The following is an 18,076-nucleotide window of genomic DNA, read 5'->3' on the forward strand; positions in this document are numbered from 1 at the left end:
TTATACACAATTTACCAGTTACATTGAGCACATTTAAAACCATTTCATTGGCTGTTTTGTGATGTCCTGGGCTCTGATTGGTGCTGAGCTCTTTAGTTCATTTGAGTAAAGATTTGAATCAACATTCCCACTGAACAAATAATGAACCCTCACCATTTCACAGTCACATTAATACTTACAGGGGCCCCAGGGAGTCCGATTAAACCAGTATCTCCTTTCTGACCTGAAGGACCCTGGAACCAAATACAAACAGACAGAGGCTTAGCAACTGGAGGCACAGGCAGAGAACACACACACACACACAAGGAGCCACATTCTCACAGGTTGCAAAGACTCTGCAGACCATTAAGGATAGCCAGCAGGTCCCAAATCTGTCTTGCCCCCATTTCCAACAGATCCCATTTTTTCCGGTGAGGGAAGGGGGCAGGATGCGACTCACACAGGAGGGAATAGATAGGATAGATGTGGGCAGGTTGTTTCCACTGGCGGGTGAAAGCAGAACTAGGGGACATAGCCTCAAAATAAGGGGAAGTAGATTTAGGACTGAGTTTAGGAGGAACTTCTTCACCCAAAGGGTTGTGAATCTATGGAATTCCTTGCCCAGTGAAGCAGTTGAGGCTCCTTCATTACATGTTTTTAAGGTAAAGATAGATAGTTTTTTGAAGAATAAAGGGATTAAGGGTTATGGTGTTCGGGCCGGAAAGTGGAGACGAGTCCACAAAAGATCACCCATGATCTAATTGAATGGCGGAGCAGGCTCTAGGGGCCAGATGGCCGACTCCTGCTCCTAGTTCTTATGTAAAACCCAACTCAGCCGAGCCATCAGAGCAGAATTCAAACTGACTCCATTTTGGCCGTTGTAAAGGTTTTAAAGTCAAAGTGTGAAATGGAGTTGATGTAAACACTCTTGATGGGAGGATCATCTCTATTTAACACTCTTGATGGGAGGATCATCTCTATTTAAGTGTCTTGATGGGAGGGTCATCTCTATTTAACACCCTTGATGGGAGGACCATCTCTATTTAACACCCTTGATGGGAGGACCATCTCTATTTAACACCCTTGATGGGAGGATCATCTCTATTTAACACTCTTGATGGGAGGACCATCTCTATTAAACACGCTTGATGGGAGGACCATCTCTATTTAACACCCTTGATGGGAGGACCATCTCTATTTAACACGCTTGATGGGAGGATCATCTCTATTTAACACGCTTGATGGGAGGACCATCTCTATTTAAGTGTCTTATTCTTTAAACATCAAAAAACTGGCTGGAGCTGTCACAAAGTTTTTAAAATCTGCCGGAATGTTTTGAATTACAGGCCATCTAGTGTAGATTAGAAGATAACAATGGCATCTGGTCATGCGGTTTCAATAGCTATTTGTTGACATTTCCCCAAGTGCCATTATTATGTCACAATGAATACTTGGGTAAGTTTGACAAACTGCAATTATGGAAATATACAAGATAGGAACAGGAGGAGGCCTTTTGGCCAATGAGCCTGCTCCACTATTCAATATCATTGTGGCTAACTCTCTATCTCAACAGGCTGTAAGTTCACAGTTAATTGAACATTAAAAGAGTCCATGAATAGATTCGCTGTCTTCGATGTGCGGTTTGAATTGAAGATATTTTCTTTTTATAAGAAATTAACCAGAAGAGAAGATTTCAAAGTTTTGAATAGATTTCATGAATGGGAGATTTTTTCCATAATGTGTGTGCATTATATCATTTGAAGCTTTATTCTTCATCTCCATATGGCTCCTTAGGTCTGCCTATAATGGATATTTGGTGAGTGGCTATGGAGTTGGCATAAGGGCTACAAGAGTCCATGGAGATGGATGGGTGGTGAGGGGGTCGGAGAGGTGAGGGCTAACAAAAGAAAAAGGCTAGTATCCAAATAAGAGTCATATAAAGTTGGTAAAGAAGGTAGCAAGGCTGAGGATTGGATGCAGTTCAGAATTCAACAAAGGAGGAGACCTTTTGGTCCTTCAAGCTTGCTCCGCCTTTATCATGATCATGGCTGATCATCCAATAGCCTAATCCTGCTTTCCCCCCATTACCATTGATCCCGTTCTCCCCAAGTGCTATATCTATCTGTCTCTTGAATATATTCAATGTTTTAGCATCAACTACTTCCTGTGGTAATGAATTCCACAGGCTCACCACTCTCTGTGTGAAGAAATGTCTCCTTATCTCTGTCCGAAATGGTTTACCCTGAATCCTCAGACTGTGACCCCGAGTTCTGGACACACCCACCATTGGGAACATCTTCCCTGCATCTACCCTGTCTAGTCATAAGAACATAAGAACTAGGAGCAGGAGTAGGCCATCTGGCCCCTCGAGCCTGCTCCGCCATTCAATGAGATCATGGCTGATCTTTTGTGGACTCAGCTCCACTTTCCGGCCCGAACACCATAACCCTTAATCCCTTTATTCTTCAAAAAACTATCTATCTTTACCTTAAAAACATGTAATGAAGGAGCCTCAACTGCTTCACTGGGCAAGGAATTCCATAGATTCACAACCCTAGGTTACTCTTTAGGTGAAGAAGTTCCACCTAAACTCAGTCCTAAATCTACTTCCCCTTATTTTGAGGCTATGTCCCCTAGTTCTGCTTTCACCCGCCAGTGGAAACAACCTGCCCGCATCTATCCTATCTATTCCCTTCATAATTTTAAATGTTTCTATAAGATCCCCCCTCATCCTTCTAAATTCCAACGAGTACAGTCCCAGTCCACTCAACCTCTCCTCGTAATCCAACCCCTTCAGCTCTGGGATTAACCTAGTGAATCTCCTCTGCACACCCTCCAGTGCCAGTACGTCCTTTCTCAAGTAAGGAGACCAAAACTGAACACAATACTCCAGGTGTGGCCTCACCAAGGCCCTGTACAATTGCAGCAACACATCCCTGCTTCTATACTCGAAACCTCTCGCAATGAAGGCCAACATGCCATTAGCCTTCTTTACCGCCTGCTGCACCTGCGAATGGTGCACAAGGACCCCCAGGTCCTACTGCACACTCCCCTCCCCCAATTTACAACCATTCAGGTCGTAATCAAGAGATTGATTAAGAGGGAAAATAGAGTATGAGAATAAACTTGCAAAGAACGTAAAAGTTGATAGTAAAAGGTTCTGGAAGTATGTAAAAGTTCAGAGGGACACAGGATAAAAGAGCGCGAGGAGAGCGGCAGTGAGTCAGAGAAAGAGCGGGAGGGGACACATTGAGAGCGGCGGGGTGCCAGTGGGAGCAAAGATAATATAAGGCGGGAACCGGAAGTACGACCCGCGGACTTCTGGGAAGGATTTTCTCCTAGCCAATAAATTCTGGCGTAGAGGAAACCCGAGACACTACACGTATAGTGTCTCACACCCGCCCTCCTCATCTAACCTAATAATAAGACCCATTGGTGTGAGCAGGTAAGTGCTATATTATATTATTATTTTTTTATTTGTTTTATATTTGTTTACCAGAACTTGGTTGAAATTAAGTGGTATGGCAGGGAAGGTAGTGCAATGTTCCTCCTGCAGGATGTTTGAGGTGAGGGATGCCGTTAGTGTCCCTGCTGATTTTACCTGCAGGAAGTGCAGCCAGCTCCAGCTCCTACAAGACCAAGTTATGGTACTGGAGCTGGAGTTGGATGAACTTCGGATCATTCGGGAGGCAGAGGGGGTCATAGATAGGAGCTTCAGGGAAGTAGTTACACCAAAGACTGGAGATAGATGGGTAACTGTAAGAGGGACTGGGAAGAAGCAGTCAGTGCAGGGACCCCCTGCGGTCGTTCCCCTGAGTAACAAGTATACCGTTTTGGATACTTGTGGGGGGGGGGACTTACCAGGGGTAAGCCATGGCGTACGGGCCTCTGGCACGGAGTCTGTCCCTGTTGCTCAGAAGGGAAGGGGGGAAAGGAGTAGAACATTAGTAATTGGGGACTCAATAGTCAGGGGCACAGATAGGAGATTTTGTGGGAGCGAGAGAGACTCGCGTTTGGTATGTTGCCTCCCAGGTGCAAGAGTATGTGATGTCTCGGATCGTGTTTTTCGGGTCCTTAAGGGGGAAGGGGAGCAGCCCCAAGTCGTAGTCCACATTGGCACTAACGACATAGGTAGGAAAGGGGACAAGGATGTCAGGCAGGCCTTTAGGGAGCTAGGATGGAAGCTCAGAGCGAGAACAAACAGAGTTGTTATCTCTGGGTTGTTGCCCGTGCCACGTGATGGTGAGATGAGGAATAGGGAGAGAGAGCAATTAAACACGTGGCTACAGGGATGGTGCAGGCGGGAGGGATTCAGATTTCTGGATAACTGGGGCTCTTTCTGGGGAAGGTGGGACCTCTATAGACAGGATGGTCTACATCTGAACCTGAGGGGCACCAATATCCTGGGGGGGGAGATTTGTTAGTACTCTTTGGGGGGGTTTAAACTAATTCAGCAGGGGCATGGGAACCTGGATTGTAGTTTTGGGGTACGGGAGATTGAGAGTATAGAGGTCAGGAGCACAGAGTTGACTTCGCAGGAGGGTGCCAGTGTTCAGGTAGGTGGTTTGAAGTGTGTCTACTTCAATGCCAGGAGTATACGAAATAAGGTAGGGGAACTGGCAGCATGGGTTGGTACCTGGGACTTCGATGTTGTGGGCATTTCAGAGACATGGATAGAGCAGGGACAGGAATGGTTGTTGCAGGTTCCGGGGTTTAGGTGTTTTAGTAAGCTCAGAGAAGGGGGCAAAAGAGGGGGAGGTGTGGCGCTGCTAGTCAAGGACAGTATTACGGTGGCAGAAAGAATGCAAGATGGGGACTCTTCTTCCGAGGTAGTATGGGCTGAGGTTAGAAACAGGAAAGGAGAGGTCACCCTGTTGGGAGTTTTCTATAGGCCACCTAATAGTTCTAGAGATGTAGAGGAAAGGATGGCGAAGATGATTGTGGAAAAGAGCAAAAGTAACAGGGTAGTTGTTATGGGAGACTTTAACTTTCCAAATATTGACTGGAAAAGATATAGTTCGATTACATTGGATGGGTCGTTCTTTGTACAATGTGTGCAGGAGGGTTTTCTGACACAATATGTTGACAGGCCAACAAGAGGTGAGGCCACATTGGATTTGGTTTTGGGTAATGAACCAGGCCAGGCGTTAGATCTGGAGGTAGGTGAACACTTTGGAGACAGTGACCACAATTCGGTGACCTTTACATTAGTGATGGAAAGGGATAAGTATACCCCGCAGGGCAAGAGTTATAGCTGGGGGAAGGGCAATTATGATGCCATTAGACATGACTTAGGATGTGTAGGTTGGAGAAGTAGGCTGCAAGGGTTGGGCACACTGGATATGTGGAGCTTGTTCAAGGAACAGCTATTGCATGTTCTTGATAAGTACGTACCAGTCAGGCAGGGAGGAAGGGGTCGAGCGAGGGAACCGTGGTTTACCAAAGAAGTGGAATCTCTTGTTAAGAGGAAGAAGGAGGCCTATGTGAAGATGAGGCGTGAAGTTTCAGTTGGGGCGCTTGATAGTTACAAGGAAGCGAGGAAGGATCTAAAGAGAGAGCTAAGACGAGCAAGGAGGGGACATGAGAAGTCTTTGGCAGGTAGGATCAAGGAAAACCCAAAAGCTTTCTATAGGTATGTCAGGAATAAAAGAATGACTAGGGTAAGAGTAGGGCCAGTCAAGGACAGTGGTGGGAAGTTGTGTGTGGAGGCTGAGGAGATAAGCGAGATACTAAATGAATACTTTTCGTCAGTATTCACTCAGGAAAAAGATAATATTGTGGAGGAGAATGCTGAGACCCAGGCTATTAGAATAGATGGCATTGAGGTGCGTAGGGAAGAAGTGTTGGCAATTCTGGACAAGGTGAAAATAGATAAGTCCCCGGGGCCTGATGGGATTTATCCTAGGATTCTCTGGGAAGCCAGGGAAGAGATTGCTGAGCCTTTGGCTTTAATTTTTAGGTCATCATTGGCTACAGGAATAGTGCCAGAGGACTGGAGGATAGCAAATGTGGTCCCTTTGTTCAAGAAGGGGAGTAGAGATAACCCCGGTAACTATAGGCCGGTGAGCCTAACGTCTGTGGTGGGTAAAGTCTTGGAGAGGATTATAAAAGATACGATTTATAATCATCTAGATAGGAATAATATAATTAGGGATAGTCAGCATGGTTTTGTGAAGGGTAGGTCATGCCTCACAAACCTTATCGAGTTCTTTGAGAAGGTGACTGAACAGGTAGACGAGGGTAGAGCAGTTGATGTGGTGTATATGGATTTCAGTAAAGCGTTTGATAAGGTTCCCCACGGTCGGCTATTGCAGAAAATACGGAGGCTGGGGATTGAGGGTGATTTAGAGATGTGGATCAGAAATTGGCTAGTTGAAAGAAGACAGAGAGTGGCGGTTGATGGGAAATGTTCAGAATGGAGTTCAGTTACGAGTGGCGTACCACAAGGATCTGTTCTGGGGCCGTTGCTGTTTGTCATTTTTATAAATGACCTAGAGGAGGGCGCGGAAGGATGGGTGAGTAAATTTGCAGACGACACTAAAGTCGGTGGAGTTGTAGACAGTGCGGAAGGATGTTGCAGGTTACAGAGGGACATAGATAAGCTGCAGAGCTGGGCTGAGAGGTGGCAAATGGAGTTTAATGTGGAGAAGTGTGAGGTGATTCACTTTGGAAAGAATAACAGGAATGCGGAATATTTGGCTAATGGTAAAATTCTTGGTAGTGTGGATGAGCAGAGGGATCTCGGTGTCCATGTACATAGATCCCTGAAAGTTGCCACCCAGGTTGATAGGGTTGTGAAGAAGGCCTATGGTGTGTTGGCCTTTATTGGTAGAGGGATTGAGTTCCGGAGCCATGAGGTCATGTTGCAGTTGTACAAAACTCTAGTGCGGCCGCATTTGGAGTATTGCGTACAGTTCTGGTCGCCTCATTATAGGAAGGACGTGGAAGCTTTGGAACGGGTGCAGAGGAGATTTACCAGGATGTTGCCTGGTATGGAGGGAAAATCTTATGAGGAAAGGCTGATGGACTTGAGGTTGTTTTCGTTAGAGAGAAGAAGGTTAAGAAGTGACTTAATAGAGGCATACAAAATGATCAGAGGGTTAGATAGGGTGGACAGCGAGAGCCTTGTCCCGCGGATGGAGGTGGCTAGCACGAGGGGACATAGCCTTAAATTGAGGGGTAATAGATATAGGACAGAGGTCAGAGGTGGGTTTTTTACGCAAAGAGTGGTGAGGCCGTGGAATGCCCTACCTGCAACAGTAGTGAACACGCCAACATTGAGGGCATTTAAAAGTTTATTGGATAAGCATATGGATGATAAGGGCATAGTGTAGGTTAGATGGCCTTTAGTTTTTTCCATGTCGGTGCAACATCGAGGGCCGAAGGGCCTGTACTGCGCTGTATCGTTCTATGTTATATTAGTGAAGACAAAGGTCCCTTCAGTCTGAAATGGGAGAACTGATAATGAAGAACAAGAAATGACAGAGCAATTACAAACTCATTTAGTGCTGTCTTCACAGAGGAAGACACAAACAACTTCCCAGAAATGCTAAAGATGCAAGAGTATGGAGAAGGAAATTTGTATCACTCAAAAAATAATGCTGGAGAAATTAATGGGACTGGAAGCCAACAAATCCCCAGGTTCTGATAATCTACAGCCCAGGACAATAAGGGAGGTGCCATGGGAATAGTGGAAATGCTGGCTGTCACCTTTCAAAATTCTGTAGGTTCTGGAACAGTCACTGCAGATTGGAGAGTGGAAAATGTAACCCCGCTATTTAAAAAAGGAGGGAGGGGAGAAACGGAATTCCAGTTAGCCTAACATCAGGAGGAGGGAAAATGCTGGAGTCTATGATCAAGGATGATAACAGGGCATTTAGAATATAACAACAGGATTCAACGAAGTCAACACGGGTTTATGAAAGGAAATCATGTTCGATAAACCTATGGAGTTTTCTTAATTCTTTGATGATGTAACCAGTACAGTCGACAAGGGGGAGCCAGTCGATGTGGTATATTTGGACTTTCAGAAGGTGTTGACAAAGTCCCGCATAAGAGATCATTGTGCAAAATTAAAGCGCATGGGATTGGGGGAAATGTATTGAGGTGGATAGAAAACTGGTTGGCAGAGAGGAAACAAAGAGTCGGGATTAATGGGTCCTTTTCAAATTGGCAGGCAGTAACTAGTGGGGTACCACAGGGATCGGTGCTGAGACCCCAGTTATTCACAATATATATTAATGATTTGGATGAGGGAACAAAATATAACATCTCAAAGTTTGCAGATGATACCGAGTTAGATGGGAGGGTGAATTGTGACGAGGATGCAGGGATCCTACAGCAAGATCTGGACAGGTTGGGTGAGTGGGCAAATCAATGGCAGATGCTGTATAATTTGGATAAGTGTGAGGTTATTCACTTTGGAAGCAAAAACATGAAGACAGATTACTACCTGAATGGTTATAAATTGGGAGAGGGGAGTGTGCAGCGGGACCTGGGTGTCCTTGTGCACCATTCGCTGAAGGTAAGCATGCAGGTGCAGCAGGCGGTAAAGAAGGCTAATGGTATGTTGGCCTTCATTGCGAGAGGTTTTGAGTACAGAAGCAGGGATGTGTTGCTGCAATTATACAGGGCCTTGGTGAGGCCACACCTGGAGTATTGTGGGCAGTTTTGGTCTCCTTCTCTGAGGAAGGATGTTCTTGCTCTCGAGGGAGTGCAGCGAAGGTTTACCAGACTGATTCCAGGGATGGCGGGACTGTCATATGAGGAGAGATTGACTAGGTTGGGATTGAGGGGGGATCTCATAGAGACTTATGAAATTCTAACAGGACTAGACAGGATAGATGCAGGGAAGATGTTACCAATGGTGGGTGTGTCCAGAACCAGGGGTCACAGCCTGAGGATTCAGGGTAAACCATTTCGGACAGAGATAAGGAGACATTTCTTCACACAAAGTGTGGTGAGCCTGTGGAATTCATTACCACAGGAAGTAGCTGATGCTAAAACATTGAATATATTCAAGAGGCTCTTGTCTTCTATGTATCTATGATGTAACTAGTAGAATAGATAAGGGTGACCCAGGGGATGTGTTGTATTGGGATTTTCAGAAAGCTTCTGATCAAGTCCCACATAAGAGATTAGTGTGCAAAATTAAAGTAGATGGGATTGGGGAAAAGGTATTGGATTGGATTGAGAATTGGTTAGCAGACAGGAAACAGCGAGTAGGAGTAAATGGGTCATTTTCTAAGTGCAGGTAGTGACTAGTGGGGCTCCCCAGAGGTCAATACTTGGGCCCCAGCTGTTTACAATATCCATCAATGATGTGGATGAGAAAATCAAATGAGTTATTTCCAACTTTGCTGATGACACAGGACTTTGTGAGCAGGATGTTAAGAGGCTTCAAGGTGATTTTGACGTGTTGAGTGAATGGATAAACACATGGCACGTGCAGTATAATGTAGATAAATGTTGGCATGTACTTTGGATGGAGGAACAGAATGGTAGAGTATTATTGAAGCGGTGATCGATGAGGAAATGTTGATGTACAGACCTGGATGTTCTTGTACACCAGTCACTGAAAGTAAGCATGCAGGTACAGCAAACAGTTAGGAAGATAAATGATGTGTTGGCCTTCATTGCAAAGGGACTGGAGGACAGGAGCAGGAATGTCTTACTGCAGGTATACAGGATGTGAGACCACACCTGGAGTATTGTGAGCAGTTTTGGCCTCCGTATCTAAGAAAGAATATATTTGCCATACAGGATGTGGGCTTTGCTGGCTCGACCAGCATTAGTTGCCCATTGCTAGTTACCCTTGAGGAGGAGGTGGTGAGCTGCCTTGTTGAACTGCTGCAGTCCCTGAGGCGTAGGTACACCCACTGTGCTGTTAGGGAGGCAGTTCCAGGATGTTGCCCCAGCGACAGTGAAGGAACGGCAATATGTTTCCAAGTCAGGGTGGTGAGTGACTTGGAGGGGAACCTCCAGGTGGTGGGGTTCCCAGGTATCTGCTGCTCTTGTCCTTCTAGATGGTAGTGGCCGTGGGTTTGGAAGGTGCTGCCTAAGGAACCTTGGTGAGTTACTGCAGTGCATCTTGTAGATGGTACACACGGCTGCCACTGTGCGTCGGTGGTGGAGGGTTTGAATGTTTGTGGAAGGCGGAGTAATCGAGCGGGGCTGCTTTGTCCTGGATGGTGTTGAGCGTTTGAGTGTTGTTGGAGCTGCGCTCATCCAGGCAAGTGGAGAATATTCCATCACACTCCTGACTTGTGCCTTGTAGATGGTGGACAGGCTTTGGGGGGTCAGGAGGTGAGTTACTCGCGCAGAATCCCCAGTCTTTGACCTGCCCTGGTAGCCACAGTATTAATGTGGCTGGGTCCAGTTCAGTTTCTGATCAATGGTAACCCCCAGGATGTTGAGTGGGGGGGATTCAGCGATGGTAACGCCATTGAATGTCAAGGGGCGATGGTTAGATCCTCTCTTGTAGGAGATGGCCATTGCCTGGGGCTTGTGTGGTGTGAATGTAACTTGCCCCCTGTCAGCCCCGAGCCTGGATATTGTCCAGGTCTTGCTGCATTTGGACAGGGACTGCTTCAGTATCTGAGGAGTTCCGAATGGTGCTGAACATTGTGCAGTTATCCACAAACATCCCCACTTCTGACCTTATGATGGAAGGAAAGTAATCTTATAGTGTCTAAAATAACTGTGCAAAGTCCCAGAGAACAGAGATGGGCATCCCGACCAGCCCAGCTCGACTCCCACACACCAGGCATTTACTTCCAGGGGTGATGGGAAAACTGTATCCTGCCCCCAGACTCTGGAATGGAAATTGTATCCCAGCATGTTACACGGAGGATGAAGGACGTTGGGAAATTTCCTGACCCGAGCGAATCAGCTCAGTGGTGAAAATCTGGTCCGAACATTTTGAAGAGAAAAAAAAGAAAGGCAAAACATTTGTGGTCACTCACCGACGAACCCTTAGAACCTTTCGGACCCAGTGGACCCTGTGAAAAACAGACAGAACTCAGAAACACTTCAAAACACAAACATTTCATCAACAGATTAAAAGAGAAACTGATTCAATCAGAGCTCCATGGCCAGTAATGCTGCAACAATTTCATTCAGCTGTTGGTCTTATTCTTCAGGGAATGTTCCAGAAGCAATGAAAAAATCTTTATTCCAAGCACAGCTTTATATAGACTTACAGCACAGGAAGAGAACTTTTTAAATCCATAAATTTAGAGTACTCAATTCTTTTTTATCCAATTAAGGGGCAATTTAGCGTGGCCAATCCGCCTACTCTGCACATCTTTAGGTTGTGGGGGTGAAACCCACGCAGACACGGGGAGAATTTGCAAACTCCACACGGACAGTGACCCAGGGCCGGGATCGAACCTGGGACCTCGGCGCCGTGAGGCAGCAGTGCTAACCACTGTGCCACCGTGCTGTTGCGCACAGGGACAGACCTTGCAGCCCATTAACTCCCTGCCAGAGTTTCTGCCCCGCATGGCCCCCCTCCCTCCCCTTCATCCTCTCACACAATCTCCTCTCATGTTATCCAAATTCAGTGTCTCAATACCATTCACCTCCCCCACTCCCTGTGAGAGCGAGTCCCACATTATCCCCACTCCCTGTGGGAGGGAGTCCCACATTCACCCACTCCCTGTGGGAGGGAGTTCCACATTCTCCCCACTCCCTGTGGGAGATAGTCCCACATTATCCCCACTCCCTGTGGGAGGGAGTCCCACATTCACCCACTCCCTGTGGGAGGGAGTTCCACATTCTCCCCACTCCCTGTGGGAGCGAGTCCCACATTCTCGCCCCTCCCTGTGGGAGTGAGTCCCACATTCTCCCCACTCCCTGTGGGAGCGAGTCACACATTCCCCCCACTCCCTGTGGGAGCGAGTCCCACATTCCCCCCACTCCCTGTGGGAGTGAGTCCCACATTCTCCCCACTCCCTGTGGGAGCGAGTCCCACATTCTCCCCACTCCCTGTGGGAGCTAGTCCCACATTATCCCCACTCCCTGTGAGAGCGAGTCCCACATTCTCCCCACTCCCTGTGGGAGCGAGTCCCACATTCTCCCCACTCCCTGTGGGAGGGAGTTCCACATTCTCCCCACTCCCTGTGGGAGCGCGTCCCACATTCTCCCCACTCCCTGTGGGAGTGAGTCCCACATTCTCCCCACTCCCTGTGGGAGTGAGTCCCACATTCTCACTGCTCCCTGTGGGAGCGAGTCCCACATTCTCACCACTCCCTGTGGGAGCGAGCCCCACATTCTCCCCACTCTCTGTGGGAGCGAGTCCCACATTCTCCCCACTCCCTGTGGGAGCGAGCCCCACATTCTCCCCACTCTCTGTGGGAGCGACTCCCACATTCTCCCCACTCCCTGTGGGAGCGAGTTCCACATTCTCCCCACTCCCTGTGGGAGCGAGTCCCACATTCTCCTCACTCCCTGTGGGAGCGATACCCACATTCTCCCCACTCCCTGTGGGAGCGAGTTCCACATTCTCCCCACTCCCTGTGGGAGAGAGTCCCACATTCTCCCCACTCTCTGTGGGAGCGACTCCCACATTCTCCCCACTCCCTGTGGGAGCGAGTCCCACATTCTCCCCACTCCCTGTGGGAGAGAGTCCCACATTCTCCCCACTCTCTGTGGGAGCGACTCCCACATTCTCCCCACTCCCTGTGGGAGCGAGTTCCACATTCTCCCCACTCCCTGTGGGAGCGAGTCCCACATTCTCCTCACTCCCTGTGGGAGCGATACCCACATTCTCCCCACTCTCTGTGGGAGCGAGTCCCACATTCTCCCCACTCCCTGTGGGAGCGAGTCCCACATTCTCCTCACTCCCTGTGGGAGCGATACCCACATTCTCCCCACTCCCTGTGGGAGCGAGTCCCACATTCTCCCCACTCCCTGTGGGAGCGAGTTCCACATTCTCCCCACTCCCTGTGGGAGCGAGTCCCACATTCTCCTCACTCCCTGTGGGAGCGATACCCACATTCTCCCCACTCCCTGTGGGAGCGAGTCCCACATTCTCCCCACTCCCAGTGGGAGAGAGTCCCACATTCTCCCCACTCCCCGGGAGCGAGTCCCACATTCTCCCCACTCCCTGTGGGAGCGAGTCCCACATTCCCCCCACTCCCTGTGGGAGCGAGTCCCACATTCTCCCCACTCCCTGTGGGAGCGAGTCCCACATTCTCCCCACTCCCTGTGGGAGGGACACCCACATTCTCCCCACTCCCTGTGGGAGCGAGTCCCACATTCCCCCCACTCCCTGTGGGAGTGAGTCCCACATTCTCCCCACTCCCTGTGGGAGGGAGTTCCACATTCTCCCCACTCCCTGTGGGAGCGAGTCCCACATTCTCCCCACTCCCTGTGGGAGCGAGTCCCACATTCTCCCCACTCCCCGTGGGAGTGAGTCCCACATTCTCCCCACTCCCTGTGAGAGCGAGTCCCACATTCTCCCCACTCCCTGTGGGAGGGAGTTCCACATTCTCCCCACTCCCTGTGGGAGCGAGTTCCACATTCTCCCCACTCCCTGTGGGAGCGAGTCCCACATTCTCCCCACTCCCTGTGGGAGCGAGTCCCACATTCTCCCCACTCCCTGTGGGAGCGAGTCCCACATTCTCCCCACTCACTGGGTGAAGAAGTTTCTCCTGAATCTCCAACTGGATTTATTGATGATCATCTAGTTCTTCCTCTGACCACCAAAGGAAACGTAAAGGAATCCCATAAAATCTGTTCAGAGCAGAAAGAGGCCATTCTTCCCCTCGTGTCTGTTCCGACCCTCTGAAAGAGCACCCTACTTCTGCCCAATCACCCGCCCTATCTCCGTAACCTCACCTAACCTGCACATCTTTGGACTGTGGGAGGAAACCGGAGCACCCGGAGGAAACCCACGCACACGGGGTCACCCGACCCACGTCACCCGAGGGTGGAATTGAGCCCGGGTCACTGGGCTGTGAGGTAGCAGTGCTAAGCACTGTGTCACCGTGCTGACCCGGGACCCTGGCGCTGTGAGGTAGCAGTGCTAAGCACTGTGTCACCGTGCTGATCCGGGACCCTGGCGCTGTGAGGTAGCAGTGCTAAGCACTGTGTCACCGTGCTGACCCGGGACCCTGGCGCTGTGAGGTAGCAGTGCTAAGCACTGTGTCACCGTGCTGACCCGGGACCCTGGCCCTGTGAGGTAGCAGTGCTAAGCACTGTGTCACCGTGCTGACCCGGGACCCTGGCACTGTGAGGCAGCAGTGCTAACCCCGTGCCGACCCGGGTCACTGGGCTGTGAGGTAGCAGTGCTAAGCACTGTGTCACCGTGCTGACCCGGGACCCTGGCGCTGTGAGGTAGCAGTGCTAAGCACTGTGTCACCGTGCCGACCCGGGTCACTGGGCTGTGAGGTAGCAGTGCTAAGCACTGTGTCACCGTGCTGACCCGGGACCCTGGCGCTGTGAGGTAGCAGTGCTAAGCACTGTGTCACCGTGCTGACCCGGGACCCTGGCGCTGTGAGGTAGCAGTGCTAAGCACTGTGTCACCGTGCTGACCCGGGACCCTGCGCTGTGAGGTAGCAGTGCTAAGCACTGTGTCACCGTGCTGACCCGAGACCCTGGCGCTGTGAGGTAGCAGTGCTAAGCACTGTGTCACCGTGCTGACCCGGGACCCTGACGCTGTGAGGTAGCAGTGCTAACCCCGTGCTGACCCGGGACCCTGCGCTGTGAGGTAGCAGTGCTAAGCACTGTGTCACCGTGCTGACCCGGGACCCTGCGCTGTGAGGTAGCAGTGCTAAGCACTGTGTCACCGTGCTGACCCGAGACCCTGGCGCTGTGAGGTAGCAGTGCTAAGCACTGTGTCACCGTGCTGACCCGGGACCCTGCGCTGTGAGGTAGCAGTGCTAAGCACTGTGTCACCGTGCTGACCCGGGACCCTGGCGCTGTGAGGTAGCAGTGCTAAGCACTGTGTCACCGTGCTGACCCGGGTCCCTGGCCCTGTGAGGTAGCAGTGCTAAGCACTGTGTCACCGTGCTGACCCGGGACCCTGGCGCTGTGAGGTAGCAGTGCTAAGCACTGTGTCACCGTGCGGACCCGAGACCCTGGCGCTGTGAGGTAGCAGTGCTAAGCACTGTGTCACCGTGCCGACCCGGGACCCTGGGGCTGTGAGGTAGCAGTGCTAAGCACTGTGTCACCGTGCCGACCCGGGACCCTGGCGCTGTGAGGTAGCAGTGCTAAGCACTGTGTCACCGTGCTGACCCGGGACCCTGCGCTGTGAGGTAGCAGTGCTAAGCACTGTGTTACCGTGCTGACCCGGGACCCTGCGCTGTGAGGTAGCAGTGCTAAGCACTGTGTCACCGTGCTGACCCGGGACCCTGGCGCTGTGAGGTAGCAGTGCTAAGCACTGTGTCACCGTGCCGACCCGAGACCCTGGCGCTGTGAGGTAGCAGTGCTAAGCACTGTGTCACCGTGCCGACCTGGGACCCTGGCGCTGTGAGGCAGCAGTGCTAAGCACTGTGTCACCGTGCTGACCCGGGTCCCTGGGGCTGTGAGGTAGCAGTGCTAAGCACTGTGTCACCGTGCTGACCCGGGTCCCTGGGGCTGTGAGGTAGCAGTGCTAAGCACTGTGTCACCGTGCTGACCCGGGACCCTGGCGCTGTGAGGTAGCAGTGCTAAGCACTGTGTTACCGCGCTGACCCGGGACCCTGCGCTGTGAGGTAGCAGTGCTAAGCACTGTGTCACCGTGCTGACCCGGGACCCTGGCGCTGTGAGGTAGCAGTGCTAAGCACTGTGTCACCGTGCTGACCCGGGACCCTGGCGCTGTGAGGTAGCAGTGCTAAGCACTGTGTCACCGTGCCGACCCGAGACCCTGGCGCTGTGAGGTAGCAGTGCTAAGCACTGTGTCACCGTGCCGACCCGGGACCCTGGGGCTGTGAGGTAGCAGTGCTAAGCACTGTGTTACCGTGCTGACCCGAGACCCTGGCGCTGTGAGGTAGCAGTGCTAAGCACTGTGTCACCGTGCTGACCCGGGACCCTGGCGCTGTGAGGTAGCAGTGCTAAGCACTGTGTCACCGTGCCGACCCGAGACCCTGGCGCTGTGAGGTAGCAGTGCTAAGCACTGTGTCACCGTGCTGACCCGGGACCCTGGCGCTGTGAGGTAGCAGTGCTAAGCACTGTGTCACCGTGCTGACCCGGGTCACTGCGCTGTGAGGTAGCAGTGCTAAGCACTGTGTTACCGTGCCGACCCGGGACCCTGGCGCTGTGAGGTAGCAGTGCTAAGCACTGTGTCACCGTGCCGACCCGGGACCCTGGCGCTGTGAGGTAGCAGTGCTAAGCACTGTGTCACCGTGCTGACCCGGGACCCTGGCGCTGTGAGGTAGCAGTGCTAAGCACTGTGTCACCGTGCTGACCCGGGACTCTGGCGCTGTGAGGTAGCAGTGCTAAGCACTGTGTCACCGTGCTGACCCGGGACCCTGGCGCTGTGAGGTAGCAGTGCTAAGCACTGTGTCACCGTGCTGACCCGGGACCCTGGCGCTGTGAGGTAGCAGTGCTAAGCACTGTGTCACCGTGCTGACCCGGGACTCTGGCGCTGTGAGGTAGCAGTGCTAAGCACTGTGTTACCGTGCCGTTCCATCTCCATGTTTAACTCACCAATACTTTCCATTATTTACAAAGATTGTTCTGGTGACCCCTCAGCCTTCTCTTTCCGACAGAACGAGGCCAGGCTTGTTAACCTGTTAGTTAAACCATCACCAAGTACCATTCTCCCCCCTTCTCCCCAAACCCCTGCACATTGATTCTTTTCGGATAATGAACTGATTCCCACTTAACTGCCCGGCTGAACCGGCCTCCACCACGCTCTCAGACAGTGCATCCCAGACCTGAACTACTCGCTGTGTGAAAACACTTTCTTCCTCTCCAGTTTGCTTCCTTTGCCAATTACTTCAAATGTTCCCCCTCTCATTCTGGATTCTTTTATAATTGGGAAGTTTCTGTCTCCTCTCTCCAGACCCTCTATAATTCTCAATATCTCTATCAAATATCCTCTCTGCCTTCTCATCTCCAAGGAAATTAGTCCCAAATTATTTATAAGTTTATAACATATAGGAGCAGAATTAGGCCATTCGGCCCATCGAGTCTTCTCTGCCATTTGATCATGCCTGACCACATCCTGGTCTTAACTCCACAGTCCCCCCCCGTTCTCCATAATCTTCAACCCATTAGCATTAAAAATCTGGATAACTCTTCCAATCTATCTTCACAACTGACATTTCTCATCCCTGGAACATGCTCCGGAATCTGTTCTCTCTCCAATGCCGTCATATCCTTCCCAACGTGAGGTGCCCAGAACTGTGCACAATACCCAGCTGGTGACCAAGACAAGTTTAACATAAGCTCCTTGCTCACGCACTCTCTGCCCCTATTGATAAAGGCCAGGATAATGTCTACTTTTACTGCTCGTTCCCCCACCGTCAATGATCTGTGCACTGCTACACCTCTGCTCCTGCTCCCCTTCAAGAATTTTACCCCTTATTTGATATTGTCTCCAATTTCTTCCTTCCAAAATTGAATCCCCTCACATTTCTCCGTATTGAACTTCATCTGCCACCAATCTGCCCACTTCACCAACTTGTCCATGTCCTTCTGACACTCTGCACCCCTCCTCCTCACTGCTGGCAATACCTCAGGGTTTGTCTCATCTGCAAATTTTGAAACCATGTTCTGCACACCAAGCTCTAGTTTAGTAATAAACATCCGGTAAACATCTGGAAAAGCAAACGTCCCAACATTGACCCCTGGGGAACACCTCAGAAACCTCTCTCCAATTCGTGAAATACCCATTAACCACTCCTCTCTGGGCGGGAGTCCCCCCCCCCCCCCTCCTCCGAGCGGCGGAGACAGCTCGGCATTGGCTGATTGTGCTGGCGTTTTGGGTGGCTGGTCTTCTCCGCTGCGGGCGGGGTGGGTAAGGTGGGGTGGCTATGGTGGGACTGGAGTGGCCCACCATCAGGAAGCATCTTCCCCATTTCCTGTCACTCCGCCTATCACTGCGGCTAATGTCACATTCCGAATACTGAAAATCAATCGCTTGTTTCTGAGGAACTGGTTAAAATTT

General features: G+C 50.7%; 1 protein-coding gene across 1 annotated transcript in view; it reads right to left on the reverse strand.

Moving 5' to 3' along the window:
• The window catches only part of col11a1a (collagen, type XI, alpha 1a), a 493,146-nt gene that overhangs the window by 42,052 nt on the left and 433,018 nt on the right, over window positions 1-18,076 (reverse strand). The window contains exons 60-61 of the mRNA XM_038793410.1: window positions 10,944-10,979; window positions 180-233 (exon numbers count right to left, since the gene is read on the reverse strand). Of these exons, the coding sequence (XP_038649338.1) occupies window positions 180-233; window positions 10,944-10,979 (90 nt within the window). The remainder of the gene's footprint in view (window positions 1-179; window positions 234-10,943; window positions 10,980-18,076) is intronic.

Source organism: Scyliorhinus canicula, chromosome 4 (genome assembly GCF_902713615.1).
Source record: "Scyliorhinus canicula chromosome 4, sScyCan1.1, whole genome shotgun sequence".
Taxonomy (NCBI): Eukaryota; Metazoa; Chordata; class Chondrichthyes; order Carcharhiniformes; family Scyliorhinidae; genus Scyliorhinus; species Scyliorhinus canicula.